General features: G+C 42.4%; 2 protein-coding genes, 1 long non-coding RNA gene and 1 other non-coding gene across 5 annotated transcripts; 3 read left to right on the top strand and 1 right to left on the bottom strand.

Moving 5' to 3' along the window:
• The first annotated feature begins 1726 nt into the window (after positions 1–1726).
• Positions 1727–1809, top strand: trnal-cag (transfer RNA leucine (anticodon CAG)). Its single transcript has one exon. It is a non-coding gene; the product is annotated as a tRNA-Leu (tRNA).
• Positions 1810–3496: 1687 nt separating this feature from the next.
• LOC143325362 (uncharacterized) lies at positions 3497–6545 on the bottom strand. Its single transcript, XR_013077527.1, has 3 exons — positions 4896–6545; positions 4700–4809; positions 3497–4609 (listed from the first exon to the last, which is right to left on the bottom strand). It is a non-coding gene; the product is annotated as an uncharacterized LOC143325362 (long non-coding RNA).
• Positions 6490–13963, top strand: spdl1 (spindle apparatus coiled-coil protein 1). 2 transcript variants are annotated; one of them, XM_076738348.1, is made up of 14 exons: positions 6490–6590; positions 7580–7741; positions 8048–8224; positions 8752–8946; positions 9152–9301; positions 10291–10389; positions 10578–10688; positions 10772–10912; positions 11035–11141; positions 11390–11510; positions 11932–11998; positions 12157–12345; positions 12505–12580; positions 12976–13963. In XM_076738348.1, the coding sequence occupies exons 2-14, from the start codon at positions 7580–7582 to the stop codon at positions 13115–13117; spliced, it is 1737 nt and encodes a 578-aa protein (XP_076594463.1). In that variant the 5' UTR covers positions 6490–6590; the 3' UTR covers positions 13118–13963. The 2 variants fall into 2 exon arrangements, with proteins under 2 accessions (XP_076594463.1, XP_076594462.1); XM_076738347.1 differs by lacking the exon at positions 6490–6590 and adding an exon at positions 6850–6912.
• Positions 13964–14990: 1027 nt separating this feature from the next.
• sil1 (SIL1 nucleotide exchange factor) lies at positions 14991–20560 on the top strand. The gene is made up of 12 exons (XM_076739156.1): positions 14991–15077; positions 15640–15752; positions 16251–16386; positions 16514–16619; positions 16788–16893; positions 17293–17379; positions 17687–17782; positions 17903–18024; positions 18789–18885; positions 18989–19153; positions 19336–19500; positions 19658–20560. The coding sequence occupies exons 2-12, from the start codon at positions 15645–15647 to the stop codon at positions 19853–19855; spliced, it is 1386 nt and encodes a 461-aa protein (XP_076595271.1). The 5' UTR covers positions 14991–15077; positions 15640–15644; the 3' UTR covers positions 19856–20560.
• The last annotated feature ends 399 nt before the right edge of the window (positions 20561–20959 follow it).

Here is a 20959-nt window from a genome sequence, read left to right as displayed (position 1 = left end):
GATGGATCCATCTTCTCTCTGCTGCCCGTCGCTGCGTCGTGGACCACCTCTGGTTGCTCTCCAGGCCCATGCTTTGGAGGTTGTGGGGGCCATGCAGTTTAAAATGAGTATATAAGATACTTGTGCCGTTCCCGCTGTTCATCTTAACCCTAGAACACTAACGTTAAAATTAGTAACACCATCACTAACGCCGGGTGTATTTTACCCGATATAATATCCCGAATAAAATACAGTTTTCATCAATTTATGTAAAAGTACAACACTGTATGCCAAATTGTAGTACTCTTCTTTAATTTCCCAATATACAATTTCACATAAAATAATAATAATAAAAAAGGTACCTTTAAAAAGGCAGCAAAATTATTGAAAAATCAGGTAATTCTTAACAAGAAATTTCCAAACAAAAAAAATAACTCAGACAGCAGCAGCACAATGAAAATCACATGACAAGAATTGTGTGGGTGAAAATCACCCGACGTTAGTGTTCTAGAGTTAAAAATGTGTTGTTTAATTCTTAAAATTAATAGATTGCCCGTCTCACCCACATATAGTTTGTGGCAGGCCTTGCATCTGATCGCATAAATGACATTTTTGGTTGTGGGTTTCAAGGCCTGCCACAGGTTAAAACCAATTTTTGAATAGGGGTTAAAAATGTGGGGGAGGCAGGCAAATGCAATTTCTGAGCACCGAAGCGCCCCCTCCTTCCCGGTGCGTCTATTCAAATTTGTGTGCACCAGGATATCTTTTAAGTTTTTGTTTTTTCGATAGGCGGAGATCATGCGGCAATCTCTCAACGATTCACAAGCGTCCCTCGTCCGCTGGAAATTTCCCCGGAGAGCACCCATAAATTTTAGTGTGCTCTCCGAGTAGGTCATCACCAGAGGAACGAGGGAGTCGGAAGGCTGGGTTGTAATGTTGTTGTCGTTTTGGTTACAGTTAAAGGTGCCGCTGACCTCCGCCTTGATGCTACGGAGGAAGCGCTTCGAGTAGCCCCGAGGACTCAATGCACTGAAGAGGGTGCTGGTGGCTTCCTCCACATGCTCCGGGAAGGTGCATATCCTATGAAAGCGGTCAGGTGGAAAGGACCAAGGTACTAATGGACCCTGGATAAGTGTGGTGTCATATCTGAGGTCATCAAATTTTCCAATAATACATTTTTTGGACGGTGTGTTTGCAATCTACCTCATATTCAGCCTCCAGTATCAAGAAGAAGCGGCCTGTACTGTGGAATTCATTCAGAGGTATGACTCCTTTCATTTTATTCCATCATGATATGGTTTTTTGTATTTTTTTTTTGTATTTTTTTTGTGACGGTTGCAGTTCTTGAAACCTAAATAACCACAAATCATTACTTTTCACAATTAAAGTTTGGATTTCTTTTTTAATAAGATATTAGTTATTTACTACTATTGACACAGACAGATTGTCACATTACTATGGACCAAACAAACTGCCTACCTTCACCTGATTTTGTCAGTCTGGACTCTAGAATAACTGATGGAAGTAAGTTTTTATATAACAGCTGCTTCCCCTAACCACTTGTCATGTCTGTGAACGTAGCATTAAGGAGCTATTTCAGGTTTGTGTGTGCTCACCTGTGGCCACAATGTTTTCCAATTTTTGTTCATCAGTTCCCTAAAGAGTATACTGTATCCAAAATAATGGCTAAATACTAAACCTGTTTACTCGTACAATCCGAAAATGGATCATGTAGGGCATACCACTAGTCAGGATGGCCGAGCGGTCTAAGGCGCTGCGTTCAGGTCGCAGTCTCCCCTGGAGGCGTGGGTTCGAATCCCACTTCTGACATGCAATCTTTTCAGTAGAAAACTATTTGCGGTGTGATGCAGTGATAACTCCTGTCAGAAATAGACTCTGACTGACTTGAAGTTACGTGCACGGCTCCTTTCCCATGTCACCCATATATAACTACAAAACTATGTGAGAGGCACATATGTAAGCTCCTTTGGTTTCCTCCCTTACACAACTTCTCAGGAGAAAACCCGCAAGAGGGATGAATTTTTTTCTTAATAAATTTCACATAATTATTTAATTTATTTAGTTATCTATTTTCACTGTTTTAAGGTGCTGGGAAGATGAATGTCTCTCTCTCTCTCTCTCTCTCTCTCTCTCTCTCTCTCTCTCTCTCTCTCTCTGTGTGTGTGTGTGTGTGTGTGTGTGTGTGTGTGTGGTGGAAGAAGTACTCAGAACCTTTACGTCAATAAAAGTAAAAATACCATGGTCAAAAATATGCAGTTTTAAGTGAAAGCCCTGAAAATGTTGCTTCAGTCAAAGTACTGAAATATTATCAGCAAAATGTACTCAAAGGTAAAAGTACTCATTCTGCGGAATGGCTCCTTTCAACGTGTTATAGCTTATTATATTATTCAGTATTTATCACTATCACTAATTTTGGATACTTTGTATTCTACTGAGTAGACTAGTAGTATAGTACCGCATTATATCATATATGAAGAAACCAGTGACAGTAAGTGGAACACATAAGTCAATCATCAAGTTATCAGTATAACATTGATAAGGTGCTTGATCTGATAAATAAATTTGTCCAAAAAAAAAAAGAAAAAAAAGAAAAGCATTTTAGCATTTCTTAGTGCAGGTGTGTGCGTGTGTGTGCGCGCGTGCGCTGTATCTGTAACCCCCGCCCCTCCCCCTCCTGCTGAGCGCTTACACACAGACGCCACCACATATCACACAACACACAACATGTAGTTGAACAGAACAAAGTTGCAGGGGAAAAAAAGCGGTTCCCGCTCCGGCTCCCACGCAGGATCCGGCTCCGATCGTTCACTTCAAAGAGCCGGCACTAAGAGCCGTTTCGTTCGCGACCGACACTTGTGACTTCCTCCGGTAATGTAATGATGATGTAACATATAACACTTTGGTACATAAAACACCTTGGTGCTTTAAAGTAATCCCACGTACTTTATTACACTTGCATGTTCTGGAAGAATGTTACTTCTAGCCTTGAGTCATACATATTATGTGGCTGGTGAAGACCTGGGGCCTGTTGCACAGAACAGGGATAAGGGATGAAGCCGGGATAGGTTGGTTATCCTGGCTCAACTTATCCGTGATCCGGTTGCACAAAAGCAGGATAGTGGAAAGTGGGATATGTTATTGGATAAATTACCGTGGAGATTTATTCTGTGGAGCTAGCCTGCTCCAGACCAGGCTAAATTCCAGGATCTATTTAATCTCATCCCTTATCTCTGTCAGCAGTCATCACAAACGGAAACCAATAGTTATTCCACTGCCCACTACACATTGTTACCACATTCAACTAGATCCACTGTCATTATTTAAACATTAACACAAAACATAAGAATCATTAATTTCAATTTTAATTAATGTCATTAATTTCAATCACTGTAGATAAATGATGATTTTAGATGATGTTGCAATCATTAGATAGAGAGTTTCCCATAGATTATATATAAAATACACATCCAATATAAATATAAATACACATCAAAGATTAACATGATGTTCCTTTATTGGATAAGGATAAATCAAAGCATCAGTTCCTTTCAAAACTGAAGTCACACAGTGACTCTACAAGATAGAAAGCACAGAATCAAAGCATATTATACAACACAAGAATAAATACACAGGAATGCAGGACAAATTCCTCTGCCAATGCAAGCCATATTTAACTGAAATTTAAAGTGTGCATGTTAACTAAAATAATTCAACACATATTGGTCCCTGACCGGCTGACCAATGTCGTCATCAGGGAAGATGGCAGAATTGTCCTAGTCCATGTGTGATGGCACTCTGGGGGCCCTCTCCTTCCTCAGGCAGGCCACATGCGTGACTCCACATTGTGGAGGACAGCACAGGCCACAGTGATGTCACATGCCCTCAAAGAGCTGACCCGTAAGTCATGAAGACAATGAAAGCGTGCCTTCGGGAGGCCAAAGGTCATTTCAGTCCTGGCCTGTGTCCTGGCATGGGCATGACTGTAGGCCTGCTATGCTTCCTGGGGGTCTGTGTATGGTGTCAGGAGAAAAGGCTGGCAGGCATACCCCCTGTCCCGTTGCAACCTATACAGTTATCAGTCCAGTGAAGCGAGACTAATTTGGGAAGATTATACAATTATGAAACTTAACAACCAGAAACTGTGCTACTATTGCCAAATAAAATACATGTACACAGGGAAGAGTGACATATACTATCCTTTATTGGTAAGGGATGGGTTTCAACAAAAAGAAAAATCAACTGAAATAATTAACAATGTATTGGTCTCTGACCAGTCTGCCATTAACGTTGTCTGGAAATATTGCAGCATTGTCCCAGTCAATCTCTAGTGCCACTCTAGGAGCCCTTTCCTTTCTGAGACAGGCAATATTATGTAGAACTATGCAGGCAACAGTGCCATCGCAGGCCCTGTCTGGGGTGACCTTCAGGTGATGAAGACACTTAAAGCGTGACTTTAGAAGGCCAAATATCATCTCAATTCGAGCCCTTGTTCTGGCATGGGCAAGATTATATAGTTGCTGTGCTGCTGTTTGAGGGTCTGTAAGGGGAGTGAGCAGGAATGGCATACAGGCATAACCCTTATCTCCCAGCAACACGCCAGAGAATTCACCTGAGAATACAAAATGTACATAAATAGAGTAAAACTTTTGACACACTCATTATGTTCACGGTGCGTGTAGATAAAGTTTATGTGGCTCACCTTGTGATAGTCGCTGGAACACTGTACTGGCCCGAAAGACTCAGCAGTCATGGACCGAGCCAGGCCACTGCATCCAAATTACGGATTACGCAGTCAGCATCACAGATCATCTGAAACAATAAGATGTAGTCTATTAAGGTAATTTAATACACAGAGTTAATATATGTAGTTGACCATAACTAGAAGTCATTCATACCTGAACACTGAAACCGTGGAAGGATTTTCTGTTTACAAAATCACCTTCATGTGGCCCTGACGGATGTTTAACGCCGATCTGAGTACAGTCCAGCGCACCAATGACATTAGGGAAAGCTGTAACACAAAATAATGAGTATCCTACAGCGGCTTTTCTAACGTTAACACTTTTTTGGAATCTGTAATTGATGTTACCGGCAATCTTGTAGAATTCCTCCTTGATCTAGCAAATTATTCTGTGGCCAGTGAAGGTGATGATGATGTGTGCCAATGATTTTAGTGCCAAATACACATTTCTGATGTAGCGGCAAATGGTGCCCTTATTCAGGTTTTCAGCATCTCCCACCGAATATAAGGACATTCCACTCGCAAAGAAACGTGGTGCAACACAGACCATCTGTGGGATGGGGAGGGCGTGACTCCGTGCTATGCAGTGCTGAATTGTGGGACCCAGCAGTCTGCACAAGTATCGGATGCCATCACCGGAAAATCGGTACCTCTCATGCAGGTAGTTGTCAGGAAACGCCAACAGGTCTGACCTGTCCCGAAACACTCTCTCACGTTGGAAAGCCCTTCTCAGTATACGTGCTTCTTCATCCAACACATCATCCAAAAAAGAGCACGCGGAAGAAACACATTGTGAATGGGACTTTATATATTGCCCTTGTCATTGACTTAACTGAAACCACTTCTGCAACTTCATCAGCCATTTCTAATCATCTCAAGGTGTGCAATAATATACATATTCATCAAACCTCGGACAGCAATATGAACAGTAGGCCTAACAGTAATAATGACTATCACATGAATAATTATAAAAATGATAATGGTTACAATTAAAACAATAACAGTGGACCTACTGAACTGAATGGCAATGTATCTGTGGTATTTTAAAGCAGGCTAATAAAAATAATATATACAGAAGGAATCGGAGACAGCACCAGGATTAATCAAGCCTGGCTGTTAGCCTGGTCTGGAGCAGGCTAGCTGCACAGAATAAATCTGCATGGTCACTTATGTGCCTCTGCTTTCGTGCAGCCCGAGTCACGGTTAAATTCAACCAGGATAACTGAAAAATCCTGGCTTAATCCCCTATCTAGGTTTTGTGCAACAGCCCTCCGTTCTTTAAGTCTCATGCTCAGGATACTTCAACTCGTTTTTGACACAACATGAATTTAAGCCTTATTTCTTATTCACGTCATGAACTTGCATATTCATTTCCATTCTAATAGAAACGTTTTAACTTAAACCTTACATGAATTTATAGCTACAAACAAATTGGCAACATTAGCAGTAGTGCACTTCTAAATAAATAACCAAAAACGGAAACAACACAAACCTCATTGGCTGCATTACAACATATGAAGGGTAAGGCTTCTTCTGGAGGACTTTTAGACACTTGACAATAATTTTCAAACACTTCTAGTCACTTCACAAACAAAACTTTCTCTGCCTATTTTCGTACAACGTCCTTGCATTAATACGGTCCCCCCGAAACACTTGCACACATATAGTTCCGGCATTATGTCTTTAAGGGTAGGAACCAAAGTTCACCTAATGTGTAACTGAAAAAAACGAACTGCAAACGTGAGGAAGTTACATCACTAATTCATCTACCTGTTCCACTGTTATAAAAAAATAGCGGCGCAACTTGGTGGGCCTTATCCTGCTAATTTCTCTGCGTGAGAAATACAAGGTGTGGCGTGTGAGCGTGTGAACGGGTTGAAATGCGTGTGTTGAGAGCCCTGCATTTTTTATACTGTTCGGTCGTTACGCTAATTTCAAATGGTAACTGAACATCATATCTTAATCCTTGGTTATTTTCCCTTAGAGAATGTCAATCCATTCAGAAGACGGAGACGTAACTTGAAGTGGGTGTAACTTGTCGTCTTTCAGGTTGATTTGCTGTCTGCCTGACCAATCAGGTATAGCGCATTGAGACAGGATTTCCTCTCGCGATAGTTCATGATAGTTCAAACTGTGTGGCGGTTTGGAAAGCTACTTGTCGGTGACTAAAGGTAATTAAATGTGTTCTCTTGTTATTGTCGTTAATATAGCGACAGTCGATACAAATTCAGTAAATTCTATCTAGAGTTCCTGCGTTACTCGCCTCAAGGTCTCCGGTTAACGGAGTTTTACAGATTAAATACAGGCTGTGAATGTGACGTTATAGCTAGTTAGTTTAACGCCATTACTGTCAACAAACGTAACGTTAAACGTTAAACCATCCGATGCCGTTGTGTGGAACCTGTTTCCGCATAACGTTGTGCTATCTATCAAGCAGTTGGTGACCATTAAAGTTGTTCGAATATCAGTGCTAATATCAGACTCCCTCTATTTATGCAGAGCTGAATACACAAATCACCACCGGGCTGAAGGGACCCTGGTGTGAGACTTTATGTCTACAAATAAATACTTGGGAAGAACCAGTTCCAGACAGAAACAGAGTATAACTTATAACACATGAGAAGCCACCTCATCAAAAACAAAGGTCTAAGTTGTGGGAACCAAATATACAATAGCGCTCTGCTCTGTCTCAGAAATAATATACATAATAATAATAATAATATAGAATAATATACATAAAAATTGACCAAATGAAATCTGCCATGGCCTCCTGGGCCGCTGGGTTCCTGTGAGCATGGTGCTTGAAGCATAAATATCCCTTTTTCCTCATCTTTCCAGATGGCAGCAGAGGAGGAGATCCAGCGGCTCAGGAGCCAGCTGAGGGAGCGGGAGGAGCAGGTCCATCAGGCTGCCCAGGCTGGCTTGGACCTCCTCAACCAGCAGATGGAACTGCAGAACAGACTGGATGAACAGAGAGTGGAGATGACCAACGCACTCGAGGTATGACGCTGCACGTGAGGTCAGCTGACCCAAAAACAACAACAACAACAACAGCTACAAAGCTCTCTTCCCATGGCCACTGGTATCTAGCTTTCAGTTCTATGTTTCTAGATATTGAGTTATTAGTCTCTGTAAATTCTGCCCCTACGTCCATACAGACCTCATTATCTGCAGGTTTCAGGGATCCTATTCGGTAGTGCAAAAGCAAGGCTTGCATTTATTATTAGGGTCACAAGTGTCATTCAAACTGGTTCAGCCAACTCATTTTTTCACATTCATGCACTCTCATCTGTGTGTGTGTCAAAGGCTCTGGAGCAAAACAAGTACTCCCTGCAGAAGGAAGTGGAGTTAAAGACTCGGATGCTTGAGTCACTGCAGTCAGACCACGACTGTGTGAAGAACCAGCAGAGACAGCAGCTCCAGGAACAACAAGAACATCTGGAGAGGAGTCACAGCACAGCACTCAGTGAGCTCAATAATAAGGTACAACAACCTGTGGTCTGCTCACAAAAAACAAAACCAATCCCTCATAACAGTGGACGTTTGGACATGTCGTATAAGAAACATCACAGGCGTTACTGATAACAGCAACAATGGCTCTGACTGTCACACTATCACGGATTACTGGAACACTTTGAATCGAACAGAGCTGTGATTTGATGTCTTTGGGGAGGAGTATGAATTTTGATGAATATTTCGGCCCTTAGACACTGAGGGTTTTAAAGCACCTTAATTGCCTTTCACCTTATATAGTATGCAGTATAGCAGCGGTGACTATTAGGGCCACAATCATTGTCATCTGTGTAGAAAAGATCAGTGCTGCTGCTAAGACAGTTAAGAGAGGAAGTTGTTTATATCCATCCATTCGTTTGCATTTGTTTACTCAAATATGGTGGAATCAAGAATCTAACAAGTGTGTGTAGATGTGTGTTTGATCAGTGTCCATCAGAAACACCAAGCAGTTAATTCCACACAGTAACAGCTGATGTGTTTTCCCGTATTTTTCTCAGATGCTGAGGCTGCAGTCAGCTCTGGAGGAATCCCAGCTGAATGAGAAGCAGCTGAAACACAAACTTGAGGTACAGACTGAAACTCTGAATAACAAGATGGAGGAGCTGCGTGCTCTGAACGAACACACGCAGAGCTCCATGACGTCTGAGATGATGGAGGTGCAGATGAAGATCATGGATCTGGAGAACATCAAGGTGAGGGGGGCGTATGAGCAACACATCTGGAGTTGATCTGTTTGTTTCTGTGTTGTAGTTGCTGTCATTCATTCATCTTACTCTGTGACCTTAAACTGTCTGTCTGTGCTGATCCTGATTTTGGTATATTCTTCACAATGCCGTGGCCTTCCTCCGTCAGGTAGAGTTGTATTTATAAGTCAGGTGAATGGTGTTTATCTGCCAGGTGGAGTTGGAGCAGACGCTTCAGGAATCACAGTACAGAGAGCAGCAGCTGGAGCTGACCAATAGCAGCCTGCAGCGCCACCTGGAACGAATCGTAGAGGAGAAAGAGGAGCGAGAGAAGGAAGCTGTTTCTTGGTTTAATGCGTTAGAGGTAAACATGCCATCATTCAGCTACATTTAACTACCACACTGCAGTTCATAGCTGAGATAAGTAGATTCAGTGGTCATATTTATTCAGCTGTGTGTTTTTGTGTGTGTTAATATGCTTTTGGTCATCAAGTGTTCTAAACACAGGCGAGTATAGGCTGATTCCAGTACTGACTGGACTGACACTGCCAGTGCTACATGCAGATATTACACCTTGTTAAATCTGTGGATTTTAGAGCTCTGTGGCCATGGTGTCCAGAGGACTTTAAATAGTGTTTTTCACTTTAGTTACTTCAGAGGAGACAGGTAAAGCATGTCTCAGTATCACATCTGCTGGTAGTGTAATTCAGCGTGTAAAGGTCCAGTGTGTAGGGTTTAGGAGGGCTATTGTCAGAAATGGAATATAATAATCTGAATTATATTTTCGTTAGTGTAGGTTCACCTGAAAATAAGAATCATTGTGTTTTTGTTACCTTAGAATGAGCCCTTTGTTGCCTTTTCACATCGCTAATATTACACATTATCGTGGAGTTAATTGCAAAATATTTTAGATCTATTGTTGCAACATTAACAAAGAATTACTTACTAACTACCCCCTTACTTATGTGTTACACAACCATCTTTCTACAGTAGCCTAGAATAGACAAACCAGACACTGGCTCTTGAAAACATTAACATATTCTCTTAGCAGTATGCTAATTTTACTCAGAGAAATCATCTCACATGGGTTATCGGACAATGCGTTTGCATGCACTGTAGTAACCAGATTACTGTAAACTTATTCAGACTTCTAGAGGATACTTTGTGAGTCAGACTTTAGTAGAATCCAAGGATGCATTGATACAGTGTTCCACTCGCTGTGTGAAGTCTTTGTCCTGCACATGTGTACTTGTGAAAAGTAGATGAGAAAGTTGGCTACCTGTGCGCATGGCCAAGAAATGTGCCTTCTCCAGATAAAACGCAGCTCTGTGTCTGTGTTTTTCTGTTTCACAGAAATCTCGTGATGCAAATCGGGACCTCCAGCTCCAGTTGGACCAGGTTCTGCAGGAGGCCCAAGATCCAAACAGCAAAGGGAACTCCCTGTTTGCTGAGGTAAGAACCAAACTGAGCTTCAGGAAACTAATGGTCTTTGCTACTCGGTAGAAAACTAAATGAATGAAAGTGAACTTATGTTTAACTGTTCTACCTAGTCTCAAATGTCCAACATGACAACAATTCTCCGTAATTCCATCTTTATACAGTAATAATCAGTGTGCATGTGTCAACTTTTCATATTGCAGTTGGAGGATAAGCGTGCTGAGATGGAGAGACAGCTCATCAGTATGAAAGTCCAGTATCAGTCACTTCAAAAGCAACATGCCTTCAGTAAACAGCAGCTGCAGCGCATGAAGGTACTGTGTGTTGTTGAGGGCAAACGTGAACTGTTGTTTGTCTGTGGCTCGAATGACAGCATGGATGCATATGTGTCGTGCAGGTCCAGATCGCCACTCTGATGCAGCTCCAGGGTTCCAGGGCTGATCCTGCTCAGCTGGAGAGACTCCAGTCCATGCTTTCAGAGAAGAATGGAGAGATCCAAAGTCTAATGACCAAACTGCAGAGACTGGAAAAGGTGGAGGTAAGTGCCTCAAACCTTCAGGTCTTAGAATATCAATGGTAAAATGGCATTGTTCATAGAAATGAAAGACTGAAATGAAATATCATCAATGACAGAATGTATTGTCCAAATCTTGTGTGTAGATGATGTTGAAGTCACAGCCAGCTAATCCTGCTCCAGCAGAAAGCAGTGACGGCCAAGATGAAACTTACTACACTGACCTGCTCAAAATGAAGCTCAACAACACTGTGTGAGTCTAACCGTCTCCTCGTGCGTCACAAGTCAATCGAGCAGTACTGTACGTCACTTAATGAAACCATTTGCTTTGTTCGTTCTAAGTTTTAACTGTAATGTAGCAGAAATCACCATTAAAGCTCCAAAAACATTACTGATGCTTTAAGACCTCTGTCGTCAGGTAAATGTGTATTTTTCTATGAATTGCCACAAAGAGGAGGACGGCAGAGCTTACAAACACTGTCTGTCTCTGTCTGTCTTCAGTAAGGATGCAGAGCGTCTAGGAGATGAACTTTCCCTGCAGAGGATGAAATCTTTGTCAGAGAGCCAGAGAGCGTTGGAGCTGGAGAGGAAACTCTTCTCATCCGAGCGGCTGCTCAAACAGGTAACAGGTGACGCCTGACTGTTTCAGAAATTCTGTATGTTTTGCTCGTGTATAGATGCAGTACACACACAACAGGGAAGGGCAGCGCTGTGGTACAGGGAATTCTGAATACATGTTTGAGGTGATCAAAGTGTCATCAGCAGCACATCGTTGAGCTACCTCGCTTGGTCAGTGAACATGTTCACCAGCCTACAGAGAGCAATCCTTTCATACAGAAAGATCCATGATGTAATCTTACAAAACACAGAGACTGAGAAATGGAAACTTCATTTGTGGTTATGATTCGTGATCCCGCTAACTGTTAACAATGATGAACACTGCAGTGCAAACACTAATATATGAACGCGCGTATGCAAACACAAGATTGACTTCCATCCACGCTTTGTACTGTTTGATTGGGTAATTCTGTTCCCTGCTGCAGGCTCAGAGTGACAAGATCAAACTGCAGCTACGAATAGAGGAGCTTCAGCACAAATATGAACCTAAAGGTGACCAGATCAATACCAACCCCACATTTGCACACTGGTCATGTGTCTCTGCTGTTGGGATGGATATCTGAGGACTTAATGACGTGGATGCAGGTACATTTGAAATGTTGCTCTGTGAGTGTCTAAACATTGCTGCCTCTTGCATTTTTTATCTCTAGAGGCAAAAAAGAATGTGACCCAGAAGAGAAAGAAAGAGAAGCTTCCTGTTGACATCATACCCTCCTCTGAGGGGACACTTGACAAAGGCGAACCGGTTGTGTCCATAGAGACGGATGTCACAAGTACTAAGACAGCAGAACCTGAAGAACACACCTCTCCTCCTGCTGAGGCAGTGAGCTCCACGCAAGGTGTGTGCATCAGACGTCAGATACTTTGCATTCTGACAAAAGATCAAAATGTGCATTAAAGCTGAGTCCAGCTCCATAACATGAGCAATGCAGATAAACAACAGCAAGGCCAAAGTATTCTCTACTCATATCATGTGATGGCACCACTGAAATCTGTAGGTGCAGAAGCTGAGCCGCGGCCTGCCAAGTGTGTGAAGATAAGTGGAGACGAGCCTGTTGTGATTCCCAACCCCAGGTCAGTGTGTCTGTGTGCAAGAGTCCAGGTCACTTTGCACCTTTAGAGACAAATTAACCATGTAAATACATTAGCTGTCTTGATGCTGTCTCCGAGTCATTGTTCAGTCCTGCTCACCTCAGTGGGAGACACCAGTTAGGGCTTTGACTGAATTAATTATGACTCTAAAACTTAACAATCATGTAGTCAGACAAGTGGACAGACAGTTGGACAGGGACAGTCAATAGAGCCTTCTTGTTTCCATCAAGACAGAACACACCAAAGATGATGATCAGGATTTCATGAATAGTTCAACTTAACATGAAGTCAGAAATGCAGGATTAAAGCTGTAGTAACTCTAGCAAAGCATCAGTGAAGTGACAATGAGTCATTGTACATTTGTGATCTTGGCCCAGCTCTCCTGTGACTGACTGGGAAAAGGAGATGGAGGAGAACCAGCAGCAGAACAAGAGAGAGGAGAGGAGAAAGAAAAGAACAGTGGAGATGATCCATGTCAGCTCCAACAGCAGTATGGAGAACCAGTGTGCTCAGCAGTAGGACTCATGTGAATGTGCTGGCACACGTATGGATGTTTATATGTTTGTATGTAAGTGTGCTGCAGTAATCTGTCTTTTTCATTCAAATATTTCAGTTCTTGACCCTTTTCTGCTCACTTCACTGTATCTGCTCTGCACTGTAATTATGTTTAAGATACACTACGCAGGAATTGTTGGCTACTGTTTGTAAACATAACATTCAATCTTCCTCCACGACTCAAAAGAATTTGCAGGCAGACACCATCATCTTGCAAGTATGAAGTATATGCAAGATTACTGCACTTAATTTACAGTTAAAAATGTAAATGCACACATTTACAAAGTGCGAGCAGCACCGAGTCTCCAGCGGTCAATGTACTGCGTTGGTTTCGGCCTGCAGCTGGAACCTGAGTGGCTTGTGTGTTAGACAGAAAGTCATTCAAAGCTCAAACCGGGCGCTGCAGGCCTCAGGGCTTATGGTTTTAAAAAGTAAAGTTATTTGCATTGGTTGATCATCGGGCTCAGTGTGTACATGCATTGCTTGTACGTACACTGCAAGCTACTTTTGTAGGAATGTTACATTCATTGGAATGGAAATGCTGAGCAAGCTAAATAAGCTAATCTCTACCTACTACTTCACCTGTGCTCCATTATTGGCTGGGGGCTACACACCCACCGCCCAAAGGGTGCAGGTCAGAAACATGACAACCAAAGCAAAATAAGAAGAAAATAAGAAAATACACCGGCACACATTTCTAGTGATGACTGAGGGATTACTTTTGTATGAGTCTGCACATTGTTTTTAAAGAAATCCTGTATAGTATGCTTTTCAGTGTTACAGTATTAAAAACATTTTGCAACATGCAGTATTCTGTGTTCAGTGTATTAATCTAGTTATGTCAATTCTCTGTTAATGTTGCAACAATAGATCTAAAATATTTTGCAATAAACTCTAATGTGTAATATTAGCAATGTGAAACAGCAACAAATTATTTTGCATGGTGATGCCTTCCAATACCAGCTAGCAGTCATATGAAACACATTATTTATTGTTAATCTGTGACCTGCTGCTTATCCAGCAATTTCCAGAAGGACCATAAGGCTTAAAAGATGATTCTGTTTGTGTACACAGATTTTAACAGCGCATTTTTAAACACAAACAATGAGCAACACCTGAAGGTGATTTTTTTTTTTTTTTTTTTTTTTTTTTGGTGAGGAAATGTAATGTCTTTTTGTAGTATATTGTTTTCGATATGCATTGTTATATATAGAGGAAATGCTTTCTTCAAAGTTTTTAGAGGGAAAAATGATAACAGAACAATTTACCAATTTACATACGTTCACTTTGTCAACTTTCTGAAGAGACACGGCACGGTGGCGCAGCAGGTAGTGCGCGTGCCTCACAGCAAGAAGGTCGCAGGGCCTTTTTGTGTGAAGTTTGCATGTTCTTCCCGTGCATGCGTGGGTTCTCTCCGGGCACTCCGGCTTCCTCCCACAGACCAAAAACATGCTCATTAGGTTAATTGGTGACTCTAAATTGTCCATAGGTGTGAGTGTGAGTGTGAATGGTTGTTTGTCTGTCTATGTTGCCCTGCAATTGGCTGTCGACCAGTTCAGGGTGTACCCCGCCTCTCGCCCGTTGCCAGCTGGGATAGGCTCCAGCCCCCCGCAACCCCGAAAGGGATGTGCGGGTATAGAAGATGAATGAAAGAATGCACTTTCTGAAGAGGCAAACGGAGCTGAATATATTAAACTATGTTATTCACCCTCCACGCCAGCTGGTGGCAGTAATGCTCAATGTAGTTTGCCGACCGCTGTGACGCCTCTGACAAGGAAGAGGAGGCTCTACGTGGGCCAATGAGCGTTGAGTGGAAAGTCACACGAGCCTTCAGATACATGCGGGAAGTTCGGGAGCCGTCTGTATGTTTACGTGGGTCAAACCAAGAGAAGACTGCGTCTCACCTGCAGCATTACTGAAGCAGGTGAGCTGGTGCTAACATCGAACTGCTGCGTTGTCTGCTTACCAGATAAGGCCAGCTGCCACCACCATGTCAGTGATATGTCCTTATGTCGGTAGATAACTAACTGGTACACTGTAACTGTCATAGTAATATCAAGTCAGTGAATCTTTGCTGTACAGCCTCTCATGCTACAAGTACTGTCACTGTCACACACAGAAACATGAGATATGACACCAAACCCCGTTCAAATTCTGGACTCTTATGAATCCGTACTGACAGCTACTTACTTAATGGTCATACATCTGTCATATGGTATATTAACATGAGCTCACAAAAATAAATAAAAGTCAAATATAAATAAATAAATAGATAAAAAACGAAGGGACACAAACAGATACTTGTTATATTTCCCTAATGTACACTTGCAAGGCAACATTAAAACAGCACATTTGTGAATGGAGCCTGGTCGAATTAGAGAGTCTGTTCCTTTCCCACGCTCAGCAGGCAGATCCAGTTCTTACAGGTCTTCTTTCAGGATCTAGGATGTACTGCTGATGTTTGGCTGTGCTCCTCTGTGTTTCAGTCACCATGAGGCTGAAATCCAGCAGTGTGAGAGGAGCTTCACTCAGCGGCTCGACCCTGGCTTTCCTCTTGTTGCTGCATTGCTGTCATATAAACAGCATCCTTGGCCAAAAGGTGAGTTAAATTGGATTTTTTTTTTTCATGTCATATATTCTTGATAAATCAGCGTTGTTATATTGATTCTCATGTGTTTTCATAAGCTTTATTCTTGATATTGAAGCCAACATAGAGGTCTGAAAGGGGAGTCATATACAAACATTTAGATGCTAAGAAATGTTTTTGGGACCATTGTGAGAGTTGACAAGACAGAAGTCTGGAGTTAGTAACAGACAGAGCCCTACCCATAGCCATATGGTTGACCTTTGTAACGTTACATCAGGTTTGATGGATGGATGTTTTTAAACACAGTCTGATATAGACTGCTGCTCAGGATCATTGCTGGCAAAGTAAAATAGTCCCAGCCTCAAAAACTACCGTGCAACTAATATACAAGCATGCATAATAAACTTATCAAGCCTGTTAAATGCAAATTGTTTTTTGTGTTTAAATCAAAACCTCGAGAAAGTTGTTGGCCACCAAAAATACTTTAATTTTCTTTCTGTGTCTCTGCAGTCTGACTCTGCCTTAACTGTGGTGGAGAATACAGAGGGAGCAGAAGGAGTAGGTGGTGATGAAGAAGAGGTGATGGTTGATGAAGGAGATTCAGAGGTGGTCCAACCAACTGAGGAGTGGCAAACACTCAAACCAGGTGATGTACAGGAGTGTGTGCTGGTACTGTGACATAGTGTCATCGTCAAAAAGCATCTCATTCTGTTTTAGACTTACTTTTGTGTGTGTGTGTGTGTGTGTGTGTGTGTGTGTGTGTGTGTGTGTAGGCCAGGCAGTGCCAGCAGGTTCCCATGTGAGGCTGAATCTGCAGACGGGTCAGAGGGAGGTCAGACTGGGCGAAGAACAGCTGAAATACTGGACACAGGAGCACAGGTGTGAGTCCTGAGTGACACCTGACTCTTAAAGGTGCAATGTGTAAGATATGACCAGAATTTTGGTTTGAACCATATCTTACATATCTTACACATTGTACCTTTTAAAGAAAGCAAACAGGGTGGACAACACGAGTATTGGATCAGCGGTAAAAGTCTGTCTTTGCAGGGAAAACGAAGAGACCCAGTCCTCCTTCAGTCCTGATGAGCTGAAACAGGCCCTGAAAAGGATAAAGGAGGACCTGAACTCTGTGAGCAAAGACACAGACCAACAGGTAACAGTATACAGATGAAGTACTTTGTCATGTGGTGAGGTGCATTGTGGGCCTCTCGGGTTATGGACATCATATTATGGGAAAGCCATCGTTAACCTTATTGAAGCCAGTCAGTACCCTGATTGAAAACTCACAGCACTGTCATAGAATTACTTCTAACAATCTGTGATATATGTACTTTTGATGTAAAGATAAAACATGCCTTTGAATGTACAATATGTGTATGATTTAGTAATAATCTTATTTAAGATCATGCTAAGTTAAAAAAAAAAAGTGTGTATCTTGACCATGACGAAAGCGACTCGTCACACTCAGACTATGCTCTGTGTGTGTGTGTGTGTGTGTGTGTGTGTGTGCGTGTGCGTGTGCGTGTGTCTGTCCTCTGCTCTGTGCCTGTAGGACTCTGTGGCTTCTAAGTATCGTCCCCTGGAGGAGCTAAAGAGAGACATGGCTCAGCTGGACCTGCTGGTGGAGACGGATGTTCAGGTAAATCAGTTTGTTGCCTAAGTCATTTCTAAGGACCTTTTCTGTCCACATCATCTGACATGTAACCCAGAAAACCTGCGGTGATCAGAAAGTCCAAGTATTCCAGTAAAGACTAAAGACTGCAGATTCTGCTTTGCAGATACTGTTAAACATTTGTGTAACTGTCAGTTTGATAAGCTTTGGTGACAACAGAGTGACAGTCATGTTGGTAAGATGTTGAGCTGCAGGATGTGTTGTTATGGTCAACTGTCAACTGTATTGTAGTTGTTGGTTAAGCTGAATGAATGAGGTGTGTTACGGTGTGTAGATAATGAGGCGCCTGGTGGAGCAGTTGAACAGCAGCAACTCGACCACAGAGCAGAGGCTGAGCGTCCTGCTGGAGCTGGAGTATCTGGTGCATCAGGTAACACTACACACATCCATTCACACACATTTAAACCTGCACATCTACGATGAATATGTTAGCTTATGTTTCTGTGTGTGTGTGTGTGTGTGTGTGTGTGTGTGTGTGTGTGTGTGTTAGGTGGATAATGCTCAGACGCTGTGTTCGATGGGGGGTCTCCAGTTGATTCTACAGGGTCTAAACAGCTCTGACTTCAGATTACAGGAAAGCTCTGCCTTTGTTCTGGGATCTGCTTTGTCCAGGTACAAACAGCATGCTCACTATAGATTTGCACATGTCTGATAGGTCGACAGTAACAGGTGACCTCAGTTGGCAGATAGAGCTGCAGTAATCTGTCTGATGGGAACAGATGAAACCTTCAGCAGTGTAAAAGTGAAACTATAGGAGATCCACGACTGTCTCAGCACATGGGCTCATGAGTCAGGGGGATGTTTTTTTTAGATGTGAAGCACCTAAAGGAGCTGGCCAGTAACTCACACACTCATGTCTGTTTAGTGGGCTGAAGGTTCTCCACAAGGGGGAGCTGTGTGGTTATGTTCAGAGCAGCATTTTGCCAACCATTGTCAAGCAAAGTAACAACAGCAGTTGGACCTGTGGATGTAGACGTGGTGGTGGTGCAGGGACAGTAACAGTAACTTCATTTTGTCATTTTCCACTTGCAGTCATGGGCAATACAGCTGCGGTATTTTGTGTGTTTTTCGTGACCACATGTTAACATTTTTCTAGTATCACATATTGACTAAAATAAAATAAACAATGGATGATCAATGTGTCTCACTAACGTCAAGTGAATATTAAAGGGGTGTTACTGCACCTCCATAAAGTTACTAGACAGATAAAAAAAAAATCTGATCATAATGGAGGCAACAGAGAACAAGATATCTTAACTATTAATCCTACATATGAGTCAAGTTTCAAAACTGCTGAATCCTATGATTCCCAACAATCAAACTGACCTGAGCTGTATCTCTGTCAGCTGTCTAACAGTTGTGCGTCTGTCCTGCAGTAACCCTGTGGTTCAGGTGAAGGCTGTGGAGAGTGGAGCTCTTCAGACGCTCTTAACCTTACTGGCCACAACACCACCCCTCCGAGTCAAAAAGAAGGTACTTACACAAGTTATTGTCGAGAGGGTGTATGCATGTGTGTGTGCACAAACACATACAGTTCAGCTGGAATGTTTTCTGTGTGTGACTGTCCTCCTGTCAGGTTCTGTTTGCAGTGGCCTCCCTCTTACGTCACTTCCCCTACGCACAGCGGCACTTCCTGTCACATGGAGGGCTGCAGGTCCTATCAGAGCTGTTCAAGGCAGATGCTGGTGGAGTTCTGCGTACACGTATTGTCACAATGTTGTATGACATGATCAGCGAGAAGGTACAAAAAAACAAGTCATTTTGAGTTCATCTAGGAGCTAAAATCTCAGCCAGGCGTATTTTTACAGATGTAGCGAAAAATAATTTTCATTTTCTGGCTCAGACTGTAAGGGCTCTGCTGGCCCTTACTGAGGGTGCAGAATATGACTTCCTACATGATGCTGCTGTCTCCTGCTCCAACAGGAGCTGATCTCTCAGGCAGGTCTGGACCTGACGCTGGATGGCTCCCATGAGGAGCGGGTGCGTCAGTACTCGAAGGTGTCCCTGCAGGGGGAGCTGCTGGAGAAGGGCTGGTGCAGTCTGGTCCCACAGCTGCTGGAGTCCACCGAGCATGACTACAGAGAGAAGGTGGACTGACTTTGATCTATTGTAGATGTTGATCATTAACACACATTATCATGCTGAATCAGGAGTATCAGACTTTAAGAGATCCAGACTGGCTGAACAAATGAACGTTGTGTATGAAATGAGCTTGTCCTCAGTGCTTGTGTGGTTTTTCTTTCAGGCTCTGCGGGCTTTGTTGGCGATGGCTCCCGTGTGTTTGGAACAGTACCGCTCAGACAGCTCTCTGCTGGGCTCTCTGCTCTCTCTCAGAGACCAGTACCAGGAAATGGTCCAGTCAGAGATGATTCTAGGAGAGGAGAACGGCTACTTTGCAGAGATCGTAGAGCTTATTGATGCTCTACAAGTCAAAATGAAATGACAGTTGTATTGTACAGAGCAACATTTTACATGGCCATGCAATGCAGAGAGGAGTACACAGACTTACAGACTGTCGGGAAGAAACAACCACTCTTCAAGCGCTCGACCACAGAGCGACAAACCACTTAAGAGTCTGCTGCATGCAAGTCAAGGACAACGGACTGACCCTGTCGATGATGGATCCACAGGGTGGTCAGTATGAACTTGACCATCTAAGATTTCATTTGTGGCCTTAGAACATTTTTTAGGGCTGTCATTGTAAAATATTTTTACTTTGTGTTGATAAAGAAGAGTTTTTTTTATTTAGTTCACTTACTTTAGGAATTAAATAAATTATTTTCAAATGGTGGTGTTGTATTTTTGTGTTTTTAGCAAATGAGTTTGGGAATCTGCTGTATGGTTACCTTCATATTAAACCACAAATTCTAGAGTTACAATTACAGTGTCAAAGGGTCCATAGGTCCATCTGACAAACATACTGTATGTAGATGTGCTGTGGAAACAGACTGAGCCTTTCCAGGACGCCCCTTTCATACCCAATCATGATAATATCACCTTTTACCGATGAACCTGTTTACCTGTGGAGTGCTCCAAAAAGGTGTTTTTGGAGCAATTCACAACTTTCCCAGTCTTTAGTTGCTCCTGTCATAACTTGTTTGAAATGTTGCTGGAATCAAATTCAGAATAAACAGATATTTACAAAATCAATGAAGCTGATGAGGTGAAACATTAAATATATTGTCTTTGTACTGTTTTCTTTTGAGTTTATGTAAAAACTCAAAAACTCCCAATTGTCAAGGATTGGGATTGTTAAATGAGCAAGAGTCAGTGACCGTGTTTTACTGTGATCTGACAGCAAATATCTATCACCCTTGAACTGCTATTGGCCACATTAGCATTGTGCAGAAACATTTAGATGCACTATTTAGAAGAATGCACCATATCTTACTGTAAGTCAGGAGCACCACAACCTATAAAAATCACCGTAAAGTTGAATCAATGCGTCTCTGACACAGTTACATCCAGAACTGTATTAGTATTCATTGCTTGACTTGTTTAACAGCTTACAAGTGGAACAAGCACAGTACAGGGAGTTTGGCTTAAT

Source organism: Chaetodon auriga, chromosome 9, assembly GCF_051107435.1.
Source record: "Chaetodon auriga isolate fChaAug3 chromosome 9, fChaAug3.hap1, whole genome shotgun sequence".
In the NCBI taxonomy this organism is placed as follows: Eukaryota; Metazoa; Chordata; class Actinopteri; order Chaetodontiformes; family Chaetodontidae; genus Chaetodon; species Chaetodon auriga.
The sequence above is the reverse complement of the archived record's forward strand: the minus strand, read 5'-3'. Positions and strand labels throughout refer to the sequence as shown.

Coding starts and splice junctions, on each gene's coding strand:
- spdl1 (XM_076738348.1), top strand. CDS start 7,580: ATGGCAGCAGAGGAGGAGATCCAGCGGCTCAGGAGCCAGCTGAGGGAG. Junction 11,142..11,389: donor ATGAAGCTCAACAACACTGT/GTGAGTCTAACC, acceptor GTCTGTCTTCAG/TAAGGATGCAGAGCGTCTAG. Junction 12,581..12,975: donor GTTGTGATTCCCAACCCCAG/GTCAGTGTGTCT, acceptor ATCTTGGCCCAG/CTCTCCTGTGACTGACTGGG.
- sil1 (XM_076739156.1), top strand. CDS start 15,645: ATGAGGCTGAAATCCAGCAGTGTGAGAGGAGCTTCACTCAGCGGCTCG. Junction 16,387..16,513: donor GTGGCAAACACTCAAACCAG/GTGATGTACAGG, acceptor GTGTGTGTGTAG/GCCAGGCAGTGCCAGCAGGT. Junction 18,886..18,988: donor CCCTCCGAGTCAAAAAGAAG/GTACTTACACAA, acceptor TCCTCCTGTCAG/GTTCTGTTTGCAGTGGCCTC.